General features: G+C 36.1%; 1 protein-coding gene across 1 annotated transcript; it reads right to left on the reverse strand.

The window, feature by feature from the left end:
- Positions 1-172: 172 nt before the first annotated feature.
- Positions 173-12,168, reverse strand: LOC131795711 (uncharacterized). Its single transcript, XM_066165277.1, has 9 exons — positions 11,700-12,168; positions 11,467-11,560; positions 8,909-9,983; positions 8,033-8,414; positions 5,014-5,272; positions 4,812-4,892; positions 3,117-3,801; positions 2,478-2,615; positions 173-1,428 (listed from the first exon to the last, which is right to left on the reverse strand). Exons 1-9 carry the CDS (start codon positions 11,705-11,707, stop codon positions 1,001-1,003), a joined length of 3,150 nt encoding a protein of 1,049 aa, XP_066021374.1. The 5' UTR covers positions 11,708-12,168; the 3' UTR covers positions 173-1,000.
- Positions 12,169-14,096: the final 1,928 nt, after the last annotated feature.

The following is a 14,096-nucleotide window of genomic DNA, read 5'->3' on the forward strand; positions in this document are numbered from 1 at the left end:
ATGTTTACTAAAAAAGTGGCTCTTGAATACAAATAACTCCATCATAAGAAAAAAAATTAATCTTCCCAAATAATCACACTTCATTATTACAAGCAACATGTATAAAATTTACTACCCTATTTGAAAAGTCTAGTGATGTTAAAAGTTAAAAAATTTTAAATTTTAGAGTCAAATTCATCATTTTACAATTATGCTGATAAGAGCACATGAAAGGGTTAATTTTGGTAAAACAAACTTGACCTTATTTCGATTCATTACGCAGTTTCACTATAAGTGAAACATCTGTGCATAAAGAGATTATCTCATATTACATAAAATGATATGATTACCAATGATTGCAGAAATTTATTGCTCCTTTTGGAATAGAAGTAATGGTGACAAGAAAACTCTTTGAGCTTCGGTTAAAACAAAGTAAACTTTACGATTGTGACTTTAAAAGTAACATTGAACTAATATTATGCAGCCAACACAGGCAATCATTTCTAGCTAGTAGTTAATTAAAGCAAGCTACTGTAACACACACAGTTGTAACAAGTTGATGGTAAAAATTATATATTGATTCAATGCATTCTGCAATCTACAATTGACTTGATCATCTTTAAAGAAATTCATAGTGGAAACAATTCAATCAATGCCAAATGCCAGCATTTAGCTCCTAACATCAACAGTTTAAAGCTATAGCTTCACAGAAATTCTGGGTGTTAAAGGGCTCAAGATAAATAGACTAAAGCTTTCAACCCTTAGAGTGAGCAGCATCTAAGTTCTCCCTTTGGTAATGCTGCTAAATTATTCATTAAGATCACAAGACTGAAAGAAATGATCTCCAACCTAGGAGGATTTCAATTGATTGTTAAACAAATTCTCCTTGTAAGCACCAAAGGAAATGTATAGAAAAGAGTGTGTAGAATATGAATAACGATGTTTAGGTGTAAAGGTTTAAGGATCATTGTAATCTTTGAAGAAAGCAACATGTATCAGATGCTATATAGTTTATGTTCCTCTAAATCACTCTTGAGGGCTGAATATTTTCTTGCCACTCAAACAGAATCCAGTCCTTGATTACAGTAACAACATCATCTCTTCCCATTTCTTCAAGAATGATTTTAAATCTTTCCACACAGGTTTCTTTCTTTGAGTCAAAGTGCCGTAAGATTTCCTGTGTTTGATTACCCTTCTGTTTTAGCAACAAGATGGCATCTTTGTCCACACCAACTTTTTCCCCAAGGAGGCGATAATCATTCCAACTTATATCCTGCAAAACATCCAGTTTCTGACAAATCTTGCAGTAAAACTGGTAATGTATCTTGGCAACTTTTTGACTGAGCAGAGAGTTAAGGAATTCTTGGGGAATGTCAGAAATTTGTGGGAAAGAAGCTGTTTGGTCAAAAAGCCCTGTTGTGGAGGTGGATGTAGATTTTTTCCCAAGTCCTATAACAAATAAAACAATTATGTCTATTTAGTAAATAACTTAGTTTCAACTAGGTGGATACTGAAACTTGAAGTGGAATTTATGGGATAATCAGGATTTAACATAATAGAGATTTGATCACCATGTCAGGGTTGTTTATTATATTCAGTTTTCCACTCCAAGATTAAACTGTACTTTAAACTTCATTTGTTAAATGAAAAAGTTACATAGCAGTTAATTCCTCTCAATTAAAGTGAACCTGTTCCTCCTAGATGCAGCTACAATCAGTGTCAAAATTAGTTGACACATCATATTTGAAGAGTTCTGTTCATGTATAGAATAACACTCCAGAACTGTTTCTACCACACTCTAAATTATGGACAGGACCCCCCTCCCCCATTCCATGTTGCCTGTATGTAGAAAAAAGAGCACAATATTACTGCATTCTGGCTTCTTTTTAAATTGGATACCTACAAGGCCTCTTAGCCCTTTCACTCCCAAGATCTGATTAGCAAATCTCCCTTCTTGCAGCTGTACATTAATTATCCTTCAATATCGCCTGGTTTGTAATTAATTTATATGTTCAGCTTGGTACATACTAAGTGCTGTACTGCATTACTGGAAAAAAATTATTCCAGTTCTTGAATATTTACATCATAAAACATGCAGTCATAGTGACTTAACCCTTTCACTCCCAAGATCTAATTAGTAGTTCTCCTTACTACCTTCCATACAATTCTTATGATGTTAGTTCAGAGAATTTGGTATTAGATCAACTAATAATCCCATGATTGATATTCTTCTCTATTCTCATCACCTGCCTGCTTGATATTGTATTGATATTGTAAGGAGAAATTCTGTCTTGGTCACTTGTGGGAGTGAAAGGGTTAACATGTCTGGTTTGCAAAACAGTTTTTCTTCTTTTGTGGGAAGTGCAGACAAGGTTATATAATTTCAGTTTTCTTTGAATTGTATGTTTTTGCTTAATTCATGTACAAATTCCAAATTAATAGAGAATTAAAATGAAGCTGAATACTCATATGTACAAGGCACTAAAACCAACACTAACCCGTGGGAGCAGGCACCAGCCAAGGTACAAAGTTTGGGTGTAATGTGTTCTTGTCAGTTGGTTGGTGTAAATCCCTTGGTGTTTCATCAATGCAAGAAGGAGTACCTGGAAGCTGTGCTACTACCTCAACTCTCTTTGCTTTGGGTAAATTAATAAATTGCTAATCAGCAAATTGAATTAGCTACTGCAATGCAAAGGGTTACTGTCTGAAATGTCAGCCTTCAAAAACCATAGTGGTGGTTGACACTAATGAGTGTAGTATAATTACAATAAAATTAACATTTTTTTAAAATATATAACTAACAAAGATAAAAAACAGAGAGACTGCATAATCACAGCCTCAAGTTCATTTATCACAAATGGCGCCTGAAAGGAGAATGGGGATATATTAGACATGAGATTAGTATCAACCCTTACTGATGCCTAGCTGTTAAGCATGAGGTCACCATATTTAACCATACTTTGAAAGAAAAATGAAACAAGAAATAAGATAATTTAAAGAATAATTAACACAGCAACTGTATTTTTGAAAGCTGTGTACATGAGTGCAAACAGTTCTGGTCAGTTTCTTACTCTCTGGTCTAACAGCTGACATTTTGGAAATGTAGATCAATCAACAATAGGTTTGACAATAATTACCTGAACCATTATTTCCAGTCCCATGAGTCAAACCTGGCAATGTGTCATCTCCCATCTCACTTGAATGGGCACCTTGATAAACGACACAGTTTGTTCCTAAATCAATATGACAAGTTTCATGATCTTGCTCTGACAATGATTGCCCTGGCAAGGATGGAAGTGCATCAACTGTAGTTCCTGCTGACTGACTTCTACCTTTATTTTTCTTTTGCAATTTAAACACAATAGCTACTGATAAGATCACCAGAGATATTGCAAACAATGTGAATATGATGGTGTTGTTTGAATAACTGCCAAATGGTGGCAATATGTTCTCAGTGTTCGGGTCTTTAGTTGACTTAGATTCTCTTTCTTGAATGATGCTGGAACCAGCACGAACGAAGGAGCTAGTGGCAGAAATGACCAAATTTGCCGTGGTGGCGAAAATCTGGGAAGGAGAGGTAACTGTTCCAGATGCAAAAATTGCATGGCTTGTTTGTGAACTTTCCTGAGGGTGCTGTAGGATTTCCACACAATGTATATCCCTCTCGTAAGGAATAGTCGCTCCGCAAGGGACAGATGAAGTTGAATATCCCTCAATGCATTCAGGGCAAGGGAAACAACTGTGGCATTTGCCTGTAGAATCAATTCTTTTTATCTCGCCCGTACAATCTGGGCATCGAGCCGATGCCACTCGCGCAGGGACCTAGCAAAAAATGGTAAAATGGAGCATTAACCATAGCATAATCAGGCGTGAAAGCAACGGTTATTAAGTCTATCAAAATATTATTTGACTATTACGACTGCTTATTTTTTGGTGCGAAATCTTTCTTTTACTTAATTTCGGAAATTCAAACTTACATCACCAGTTCCTTGCTTTAATCACATCAGTTACGTGGCTAAGATAGCGGCACTATAGATGTAACTTATCAAATATTATAGCAGCATAATTTTATGTGGAAAAGGGCATTACAGTTTTGATTATTACACATGGTTGACAACCTCGATCGATAGAATTCTCGAATCGTCAGGACATAACATTTGCGCTTGTTCTGACCACAGTGCAGACGAAACATTCAAGGGAAATCAAACAGAATCGCATGCAAACATAATCCAAACCCATGGAAAAGTACCAGTAAGGCCACTAGAGAGAAGTCCTCCTTCGGAAAGGTCCGCCATTTTAGCGGTTGAAATCGAGTCGATAGTTGCCACGTATGCCTACGTCAGGGCATATCATGTAAGCCCGACGGATGATATGCCCTATCACAATGCAGCCCAGATATCGATATCGTCTTTCTCGACATCAATATTATCCTAGTCAGCATTAGGGGCCGCTTGTTCGCAGGGAAGTTACTTAAATTCCATGCTAAAAACTCCACCATAGTATTTTAAAATCGTGTGTGAAGAGTTTTGATGCTTGGTCCAAATTTCGCAAATCAAAGCAAAAACTTGTAAAGAGGCGTTACTGGTAGTTAATTTTTAATGAAGGACAGAACTTAAATAGAGACAAAAAAGAAACATAGACTATTATGAAGCCAAACGAAAAATTCACTCTTATCTTGGATTACCTACATCTTGATTTGGCAATTAGGTCTAAAGTTCATAATTCAAATTCCATTGTAGATTCTAGCACTAGAAGTGTTGAAAATCGGTTCTACAAAAACTTTTAATCAAATGTGTGAAATCCCAACTAATAACCAATCATTTCTTACTTACAGTTGAGATGAGGACCAGTAAGATCGCCGCTGTCATTTTGCAGATTAAGCTTTCTTCGGGAAACGCGAAAGAAGCCATTTTCTGCGAAGAACATAAAGTATGAGAAAATTTTTTTAAACTATTTCCCTCAAAGTTTTAGATTGACTTGCTTCTTAGCTAATTCCTACAGCCTTGATCAGCCTAAGCATCGAGTACTACATACCTTGAGCGAGAAATGAACTAGATACAACCAGAGATTGAAGTTTATCAGAAAGAAAGGAAACAGCGTAACATTAATTGATTTTTTTCTTTTTTCGCCATATGCAAATGATCGTAATTTTCGAGTGATGTGACTTAAAGCACGTCCGTTTGATGTGTTTGAAGCACTTTTCGTTCGAGTCTTGTTTTGTAGATTTGAAGCCAGTTTTGACGGAAACGCTTGCTCAGCATTATGTTGTGCTGAGCAAGCGTTTTCGTCAAAACTTCAAATTCACAAAACAAGACTAGCGTCGACACACTCGGCTTATTCCTTCAACAGTTCTGTCAATTTAGTTAAAATTTTCTTTTTCCGAAGTAGTATGCTTTTCTTGTATATTTTGATGTCTTCCATTTAAGATCATTTAAAGAATGAAATTTTGTTGATGTGCTTGCATCACCGCCTGAGCTGAGGACAAATCTTACTTTTGCGTACATGAAAAAAATGTAAAAATTCCCATGAGTCAGCATGTTGTGAAGTTCAAAGGGTATTTAAAAAAAAAAAAAGCTGGAACAATGAACCTCGCATTTCCAGAGCTTTCGTTCATTTTACTTCAGCTAAGTTAACAGGATGGGGACCAAATAGCTGCTTGGGTTTCAAATTGATTCAACGCACTGACGAAATATGTTTTTAATGGTGCATGATTATTCTCAAGCCATATTATTATTTGAACTTTTTTTTTCCTGAGGTATTAATGCTGTCTCCAAGCTAATTAAGCATTTCATTCATTGCAATTTTAGAAGTTACCAAGCGGATTATCATTGTGGCTTTTGTGTAAAGGTTAAAAATGTCATGTCAAAATGCTGGTGGAGAAATTAGGTCAGACTGAGTTAACAGAATATCATTAAATAAGTGTGTAAAATAACCAGTGCAATATCTTTATAGAAGGTGGCTTTCAGGGTAAAAAAAAAACAAACAAACAAACAAAAAACAAAGAAAATGGTTATCACTGAGCCAAACTATGAAAAAAAATTTATTTTGAAATATTACAAAAAAAAATACAAAGTATATAAAAGTACAGAGAATGAATGGTCTGAATATTTAAAAATGTGATAGGAGGTGGCAAGGAAGAGAATTTTACAATTTGCACAACTCTTTGTATGGCAATGAAAGTAAAAAGAGCGAAAAGACGGAAGAGAAAAAACACTATTTCGATTAGTAACTTCTACGCCACGATCTTAATGAAAAATCCTGCGCCTGACGAACCTAGCGAAGACATAGGTCGCCTTTTTTAAGTTCAATCGGAGTTAATTAAAAAGTACTAGCCCATCCAAAGTTTTGAAGATTTTGGTTTTTGTTTTGTTAATGTGCAAATGATCACGCGACCCGCCTTGAAGCACGCACGCTCGCTATTGATTACTGATGCAGCCGTTCATTGTCTGCTTTGTGCTGAGCAAGCGTCTTTATCAAAATCAGTGCGTCAAATCCACAAAACAAGACTTTCAAGGACACACTTGGCTTCTTATTATGTTTTTTTCTTTACATTTCTCTTTTCGTCGAAGTTGTACAATTTTCTCGTATCGTTTAATTTCTTCAATTTTAGGAATGAAAATTCGTACATTGTGCTTGAGAGCGATTGAGGTGGATGCAAATCTAACCCTAATCAACCAAAAAAGTTAAATTTCAATGAGTCAGCATCTTTTCAGAGGTCAAAGGCCATTCAAAAGAAGAAGGAGAAGAAGAAGAGAAATAAGAAGAAGAACCAAAAATAGAAGCTAAACCAAGGAACCTCGTTTTATCCAAGCTTTTGTTTATTTAATTCAGCTATCTAAGTTAACTGGATCGGGACTAACTAACTGCATGGGTAACAGAGATTCACTGGACGAACGAAATATGTCTTTTTTTTATGGTTAATGATTTTCCTAAAGCATCTATATTATGAAGACTATTAAGATTATTATCCACCGAAATACGACGCTTTTTGCAAGCTATTTTGAATGAAATGCTCTAAAACGCATTTCATTCATTTGTGTTTGAAACGGACAGTTAAATGTGTTTAAAATTCTAGAAGGGAAGTCACGCTATATTATTGCTTCCAAGTGGATAATCATCGAGGCTTCCGTGAAAGGGTTCAAAATGTCATGTTAAAATGCTGGTGGACAAAACTATTCAGAATCAAACGTGTAACTGTAAATAACTATATAAAGGTGAAATAGATAGTGCGATATTTTTATGGAAGGCAGTTTTTAGGCTGAAAAATGATAAATATATATATTAAAGGAAATAGTTAATTATCACTGGGCCAAACTTAGGAAAAATTTGATTTTGAAAGATTTAAAAATAGAATATCAAAATTATAAGATCTAAAAAGTATTTCAGATGCATAGTCTTGATATTTACAAATATGACAGGAAGGGCCAGCGGGAAATTTACAGTTTGCAGGAATAAATTTTTTTCTGGCCATTCCAGAAACAAGATTTTTTTTGAAACCTTGTTCACCAACTAAAACATAGAGCCTGCCTGCAGGAGTAAGATTTTCTTTCACCCCTAACCCTTTCCTACTTTTTGTAACATTTTTTCTCCAGGTTTGAAGGCTATAAAATGGCTTTACTTTCAAGGCATTGAGTCAATATCAATTCAATCTCATTTAAAAATACCCTGAGAAACTTTTTATGGTTTTTGATGAAAACAAAGATCTTTTTTTTTGCTTAGTTAACCCTTTCACCCTTAAACTCCCCTGAGTGACCAAGACAGAATTTCTCCTTACAATATCAATACAATACAAGATTTGTATGATTGACAATAAGGAGAATTACAAATTTGATCTAGGAGTTAAAGGGTTAACTCCTAAGTTCTGATTGTTTATTCCTCCCCTTAGTAAATTAGTAACAAGAAATTTGGTGTTAGATCAAGATAAAAACTTCTACCTGATGAGTTTGAATTTTCTCATTACCTGTTTGCTGGATAAAGTATGGAGATAACAGGAAGAAGTTACATGTTAATTGCTTTTGGGAGTTAGAGGGCTGAGTGAACTTCAATCATCTACATCATCTCATCTTGGACCCATTTATCAATAACCTGAATGATATCATATCGCTCAAGTTTTGTCAATATGGATTTGAGATGATTAAGTGTTCCAGAATTTGGCTTGGTTGCGAACTTTTCCATGAGAAGCACGTGAGATGGGTTTTTACTTTTTTGTTTGATCAAAGTGATCTCTGATGATGTAAGGCCAAGTTCACATCCCAGCATCCTATAGTCATTCTCATCTGAGACTCTTTCAATGTCAAGTAGCATGCACATTTTATTGATGACAGGTGTAGGTACATCTGTTATGTAGGTTGAATACCCAAGGTTATCCTTCACAGGTTGAGGAGGTGGAATTAAGTTATGGCCTGCTCTATGGTTTTCCCCTTGCACATCAACAACTAGTGGATAAGAATCAAAATGACAAAATTAGTGTCATATTTTCAATTTAAAGTATGAGACATGTCACTAACAGTGGTGGCAAAATTTAATATCTAAAAACTTTCTTGTAGGTTTGTAGACCATGCATAATTTACTCTCTCAAAATTCACTGTAAGTGAGGACCTCATCTTGTGATGAATCATTTTGAAGGCTAGAAACTTGAATTCTTAAATATTTTTTGCTAGACAGAAACAAAAATAAATGGCTTTGAATCTTTTGAAGGATTCAAAGGAGAAAAATAGTAAAAAGTATTATGTAATTACTATAATAAATAAGGAAATACTAAATGCAATTATTTCTATTATAGAAATCACAATCACTTCAAATGGCTCTGTGTTGTATTTCTCCAAAGCTAGCTATCACGATTTTGGCTGGGTAATTAACCCTTAAATTTCTAATTATACAATCAAAATATTAGATTATTGAGTCATTAGTTTACCCTAATTTCTCTAACCTTTTTCTGTGGAATTTGAAGGTTTACCATCAAGGGATGATGGAATTCCTTTCTGAACTGAACCTTTCTCAGCCATGTTCTCAAGCTGATCTCCTGTTACAACTTCATTATGTTTGTTACTGTAAACTGTATTTGAATTTTTTCTTGATCCATCTGCAGCACCATGGGTGCAGTGTCCATTAAACTTCCTTCTCCTGTAGGGGCTGTCCACTTCACTCTTATTTAAAGGAGAAAATTCATCTACCTGTTGTAGATTTCTGCTTTGTCTGTTTTTCCTTATTTTTTTAAACAGGTAGATTAAAAAACCACACAAAGAAAAGAAAGAAACACTCAGAATGCATGTCATTACTATGATCCACTTCATAATTTCACCATGTTCATGTACTGTTTTATGTACAGACACAATGATCACATTTTCTGTAGGTACCACATCATGCTTTTGATTTGCAGATGAAACACTTGTTGATGTAGATTGGATTGGCTTGGTCCTTGAAGGAACTGTAATACTAGTAAGGCCTGGAAGAAAAGGAGTTACAGTTGTATGGATCTTGATTGATTTGAATAAAGATGAGGATGTTGCAATGAATGTAGAGGGTCTGATCATGGATTGTTCATTCTCTTTGATTTCATCATCTTTCTGACATTTATCAATGATGTTATCATCAGCATCACTGAAGCAACAAGAATCACATGACTGACATTCATGGGTTGTTTTGTTTTGATAAAATCCATGGTCACATTCACATTGCACATCACTAGATGGGGTACATTCGGCTGAGACATGCTTGTGCTTCCCGGAACAGACCCCACAAGGTTGGCACATTTCAGTACTTGGGCTGTTAGAGAAGTTTATGCCCATGATGCAAGATACACAGTGAATGTCTGTTCCCTTTGGTACACTTGATCTGCACTGAACAGAGGAACCTGCACCCTCCGGACATTCGGGGCAAGGCCAACATCTTTCACACTTGCCAGTTCTAGGATCAATGATTTTGATAAATCCTTCCTCATTGCAATCTGGGCACTGGCCTTTCATACCTCTACCTGCACTGAATGTTGAAAGTGTAAGAAATACCTGAGGAATAATAAAAAAAAAACATTGAGAAGGTGTCTGAAGAACAAACAAGCAGAGAAAAACCTCTATGTTTTCCCTTAAGAAAGTGATCTATCTGCCTCAGTCATAACCCTGGAGATCGAAATGTTAATTGAAAGTCTCGCTTCCAAGAGAGTTTATTGGTTGGAATTCATCAAAATTCGGAATATTAGGGGAATATATGTAACGGAGTACAAGAAACAATTAAATTAGCTAAAATCAGAAGGGTAGATAGATAGATATATAATCTTTATTTACCCACGGACAATTCATCAGCAATAAAAACATTCAAATATATAAACATGCATTAAATGGGTAAGATACTCTAAAAACTATACTTAAAGCACAAACCTAACTAAAGCTGCTTTCCACGAATGCCGTGCCTGAACGTACTTCTTTAATTAAACGCTTAAATAATCCAAGGGACTCTGCATGTCTTATGTCACGAGGAAGTCTGTTCCAAAGAGTGGCGCCACTATGGCTGAAAGTTATTCTTGTAATAGTTTGTGCGCGGCAAAGGGACATTCAGCTTTTTCTCAGAGTCTCTTAGGTTATACACAGTTTCTCGCCTTTCAAATTTAGAACATTAATAATCGGAAGCTAAGCCGTGCAGAGACTTATAGACCATTATGGCTCTTTGTATTTGCTGCTGGGAAGTTAGGTTTTTTCCATATCAGGAGCTCAAATAAGTGACCAGCATCGACGTCATAATTTACATAGGTCAAAACACGGACTGCTCTGTTTTGTAGTTTCTGTACCTTGTTGTGCAAAGTTATCCCCCAGTTTCCCAAATAATATTACAATAGTCAAAATGAGGCTGAATCAGAGCTTTATACATTAGAAGCAAAGTCGCTTAAGGGACAAGATGCCTTATTCGTTCTATAACTCCAATGCTAGAAGCGACTTTCTTTGTTAGTTTATCGAAGTGACTGCTCCAATCGAGTTTATTATCGATGGTCACTCTAAGTGATTTTGCGGTGGTAACCTGGCTAACTTGATCGTCATAAATTGTGATCGTCGGAGAAACTGCGAGAGTACTTCATCTCTGCCTTGAACCGATGAGCATAAACTCGGTTTTAGTCATATTTAGAGTAACTTTGTTCGCTCTCAACCAATTGAGGACATTTTCTAAGTCTTGATTTAAATATAATTGAAGGTTAGATTAAAACATATAGATTACATTAAATATAAATGTCTCGCGGCGATGAATTGTTTCTTCCGCGTGCTTATCTGTTGCCAGATACGTTTAGCCCAGCTTGTCGTGGGCTGTAGATTATGCAATCACTTGTCTGGTTGAGATAATTGTTTACTGGCTACGGCTGACAAACGGTTTCAGCGTAGTTTTTTCGGTTACAGATCATAGTTCGACGTGTTTCTCGTTTCTACGTTATGGAAATTTAAAAGTTTTCGTTGAGACAACGATCTGACGTTCTCACATGTATTAATTGCTGACACTGCAACTTACCAAAATTGCAAAAAGTTTTGAGATTAACACCTTGTCACCCTTAAAGAAGGGCATGGAGTGATATCCACGAGGAGAGTTCATCGCTTTTGTTTCCCTAAAATAGAAAATTGCAAAATTAAGTACATAAATGTAAAATGTACTTGTAATATCAAATTCGTTCTTGAAGTATCTCAGTAGAAAAAAACACAAATTAATTTTTGTTCAACCGATTGATCAAATCAGTGAAAACAAACCTTTGCATATGTATAGAGTAGATTGCAGATTCGGAAATTGGCTGAACGGCTAAGAGCTAGTACCCGAAGAAGGAAACCGTCAACTGACCACGAATACAGAACTGTGACGTCACTTTTTCTCTCGCATTGGCGTGCACCAAGCACAGCTCCTTGGGGATTCCCCTTTCGGTGACGTTGGACTTGTACGTAACACAAATATCTTCAGAGGAATCCTTACAAGACTCATAGTATGGTGTATTTTTTAATGAAGTAAGAATAACACTTTTATCCTTGAAAATTTTTACCCAACCTTCATCATGGCATCATTCAGTAACAGCTAACTGCAGCATTTTTAAATGAACTTCGCACCTTTTTTTCTAGAACAGGTAATTTTCATTCCACGCACGTTTAGAATTTCTAGCACATATTTTGAATTTTTGGTGCATATTTCGAATTTCTAGCCTCGTTACTCTTCTAGAATGGCGTCTGGATCTCTTCAGGTTTTTTTTTTTAATTTTTAAATTTTTTTATAAATTTTTTTTTTTTGCGAATCAGTAGGTATTGTCTCGAAAGGCCAGTTTTATTCGCTTGATTCCTTCAGTTGCCCAAAGAATCTAAGAGAAAATAATCGGTCGGTACAAAATGTAGACTGCAGACCGGGTATGAAATGCAGACTGCAGACTGGGTGCAAAATGCAGACTGAGAATTTAAACTGTTTCTTCGTTTGCTACGTTATAACATGTCATCTTACAATTACAACTTACCGAGTGTCACGCAATCGCTTTTCCGCGATCATCTTTCACGATCCTTTGTTCTTTTGTGGAATATTCCTTGCCCGTTTGTTGATATATTTTGTTTTTAACAGAGCGGCTATTGCATTTTGGTTTCTAACGAAGCGACCACAATCGTTCTTAATGAAATTTGAAGCCTTCGTATAGTCTTTCTCACTTCGCGCAAGAGATAATGGTAATGGCCGAGTGGAGTCCAAATCGTCTGTAATCATACGAGTGATTAACAACATCGGACGACCGCGAAGCGAGAGTCCGATTTGTTAATCGCGCGTATGATTACTAATAGAATTGGACGACACAAAGTCCTATGACCAATTAATCATAATTGTTACAATTTCCGAAAAAAGCAAATACATTTAGGACAAAAATCTCTGATAGAGACAATACCTAAAGTAAAAACATGCCTCCATTTTGAAAATTCCCCTGTCTTTTTGCAGGATTTATGGTTGTTGCTATGTTATTGTAAGCAATTCTGTGATTGGTGGATCTTTCTGAGTGGACTTAGTATGATTGGCCGCTTTAACCGTCCGATTACAGGTGTCCTATTGCAGCCGAATGTCCGATTACAACTGTACAGAATGATTAGTGAAAAATAAAGCAGCTAATGCACTAATCACATCTGAAAAAATTGTAATGGTTATGATTAATAGCACAATATTCGAGAAACAATTAAAAGCTTTACACGTGGTCCATACTTTCATCTTAACATGATCATGCCTGGATCATGACTTATATCTTTACATGATGATGACATACGGCATGAGGAACCGGCGAATTTTCATAGGGCAAGCGAAGCGTTGTTTTCGTGACTGGCCATTTTTTTTTTTACTTTTCTGGTGGTTTTATCTCTTACCTGTTTGGTGACTACGCAAATATTGATATGTGAAGATCAGACTATATGATGAATGATCGCGATAATGATAATTTTAATTATTACATTGCTGTCAGTGCCCGTGGGCAATATTAAGTGAATTCTGTCTTGATTGGCTAACCAAGCGGGTAAGATGGGCCCATCTTGCCCTCAGTGTCGGCGTGGAGTTTCAAAAGCAGTTAAAGACAGTCAAAATGAAGAAGACATAAACGACGATCGTGGGTTTATTGTGCTAAAACACAGTTGGCTTTCCATCCCGTTCCTCAGAAGTTGGACAGTTATTATCTCTTTGATCTTGTTAATCTGGCTCAGTACCATCTCCGACACTTAGTGGACTTAGTAGAGTTCACAAAATTTAAAGATATCATAAGTATTAGAGTGGGGATTTCACTGGTTGAGAGTTCATTTAAGCACAGCAAAGAGAGTTTGCACTTTAGCGTTTTATTTGCTCATCTTCCGTTTGTACGGCCTTAAGACAGGGTAGATATGTTGAAAACCAGGCTCATCCACGACACATTTGCTGCCAAATCAAAACATCCACCTTTTACCTTCTCTCTTGCCCCCCCTCTTCCTCTTGCCCCCCCTCCTCCCCCACCCCTTCTCCCCGGAAGGTCTATTCGCGATGATGATGTGATCGGTGTCTGTTGAGGTGTACCAAAAATAAACAATTTTTTTCCCATATAACAATTTCATTCGATTTTATTTAGTTATTGTTTACTTTTGTAAGCCTAAACAGAGGATATTCAATTCTGGATT

This window comes from Pocillopora verrucosa, chromosome 4 (genome assembly GCF_036669915.1).
Source record: "Pocillopora verrucosa isolate sample1 chromosome 4, ASM3666991v2, whole genome shotgun sequence".
NCBI classification, from domain to species: Eukaryota; Metazoa; Cnidaria; class Anthozoa; order Scleractinia; family Pocilloporidae; genus Pocillopora; species Pocillopora verrucosa.

Coding starts and splice junctions, on each gene's coding strand:
- LOC131795711 (XM_066165277.1), bottom strand. Junction 9,984..11,466: donor CAAAACTTTTTGCAATTTTG/GTAAGTTGCAGT, acceptor ATTATTCCTCAG/GTATTTCTTACACTTTCAAC. Junction 4,893..5,013: donor TAGTTCATTTCTCGCTCAAG/GTATGTAGTACT, acceptor TGTTCTTCGCAG/AAAATGGCTTCTTTCGCGTT.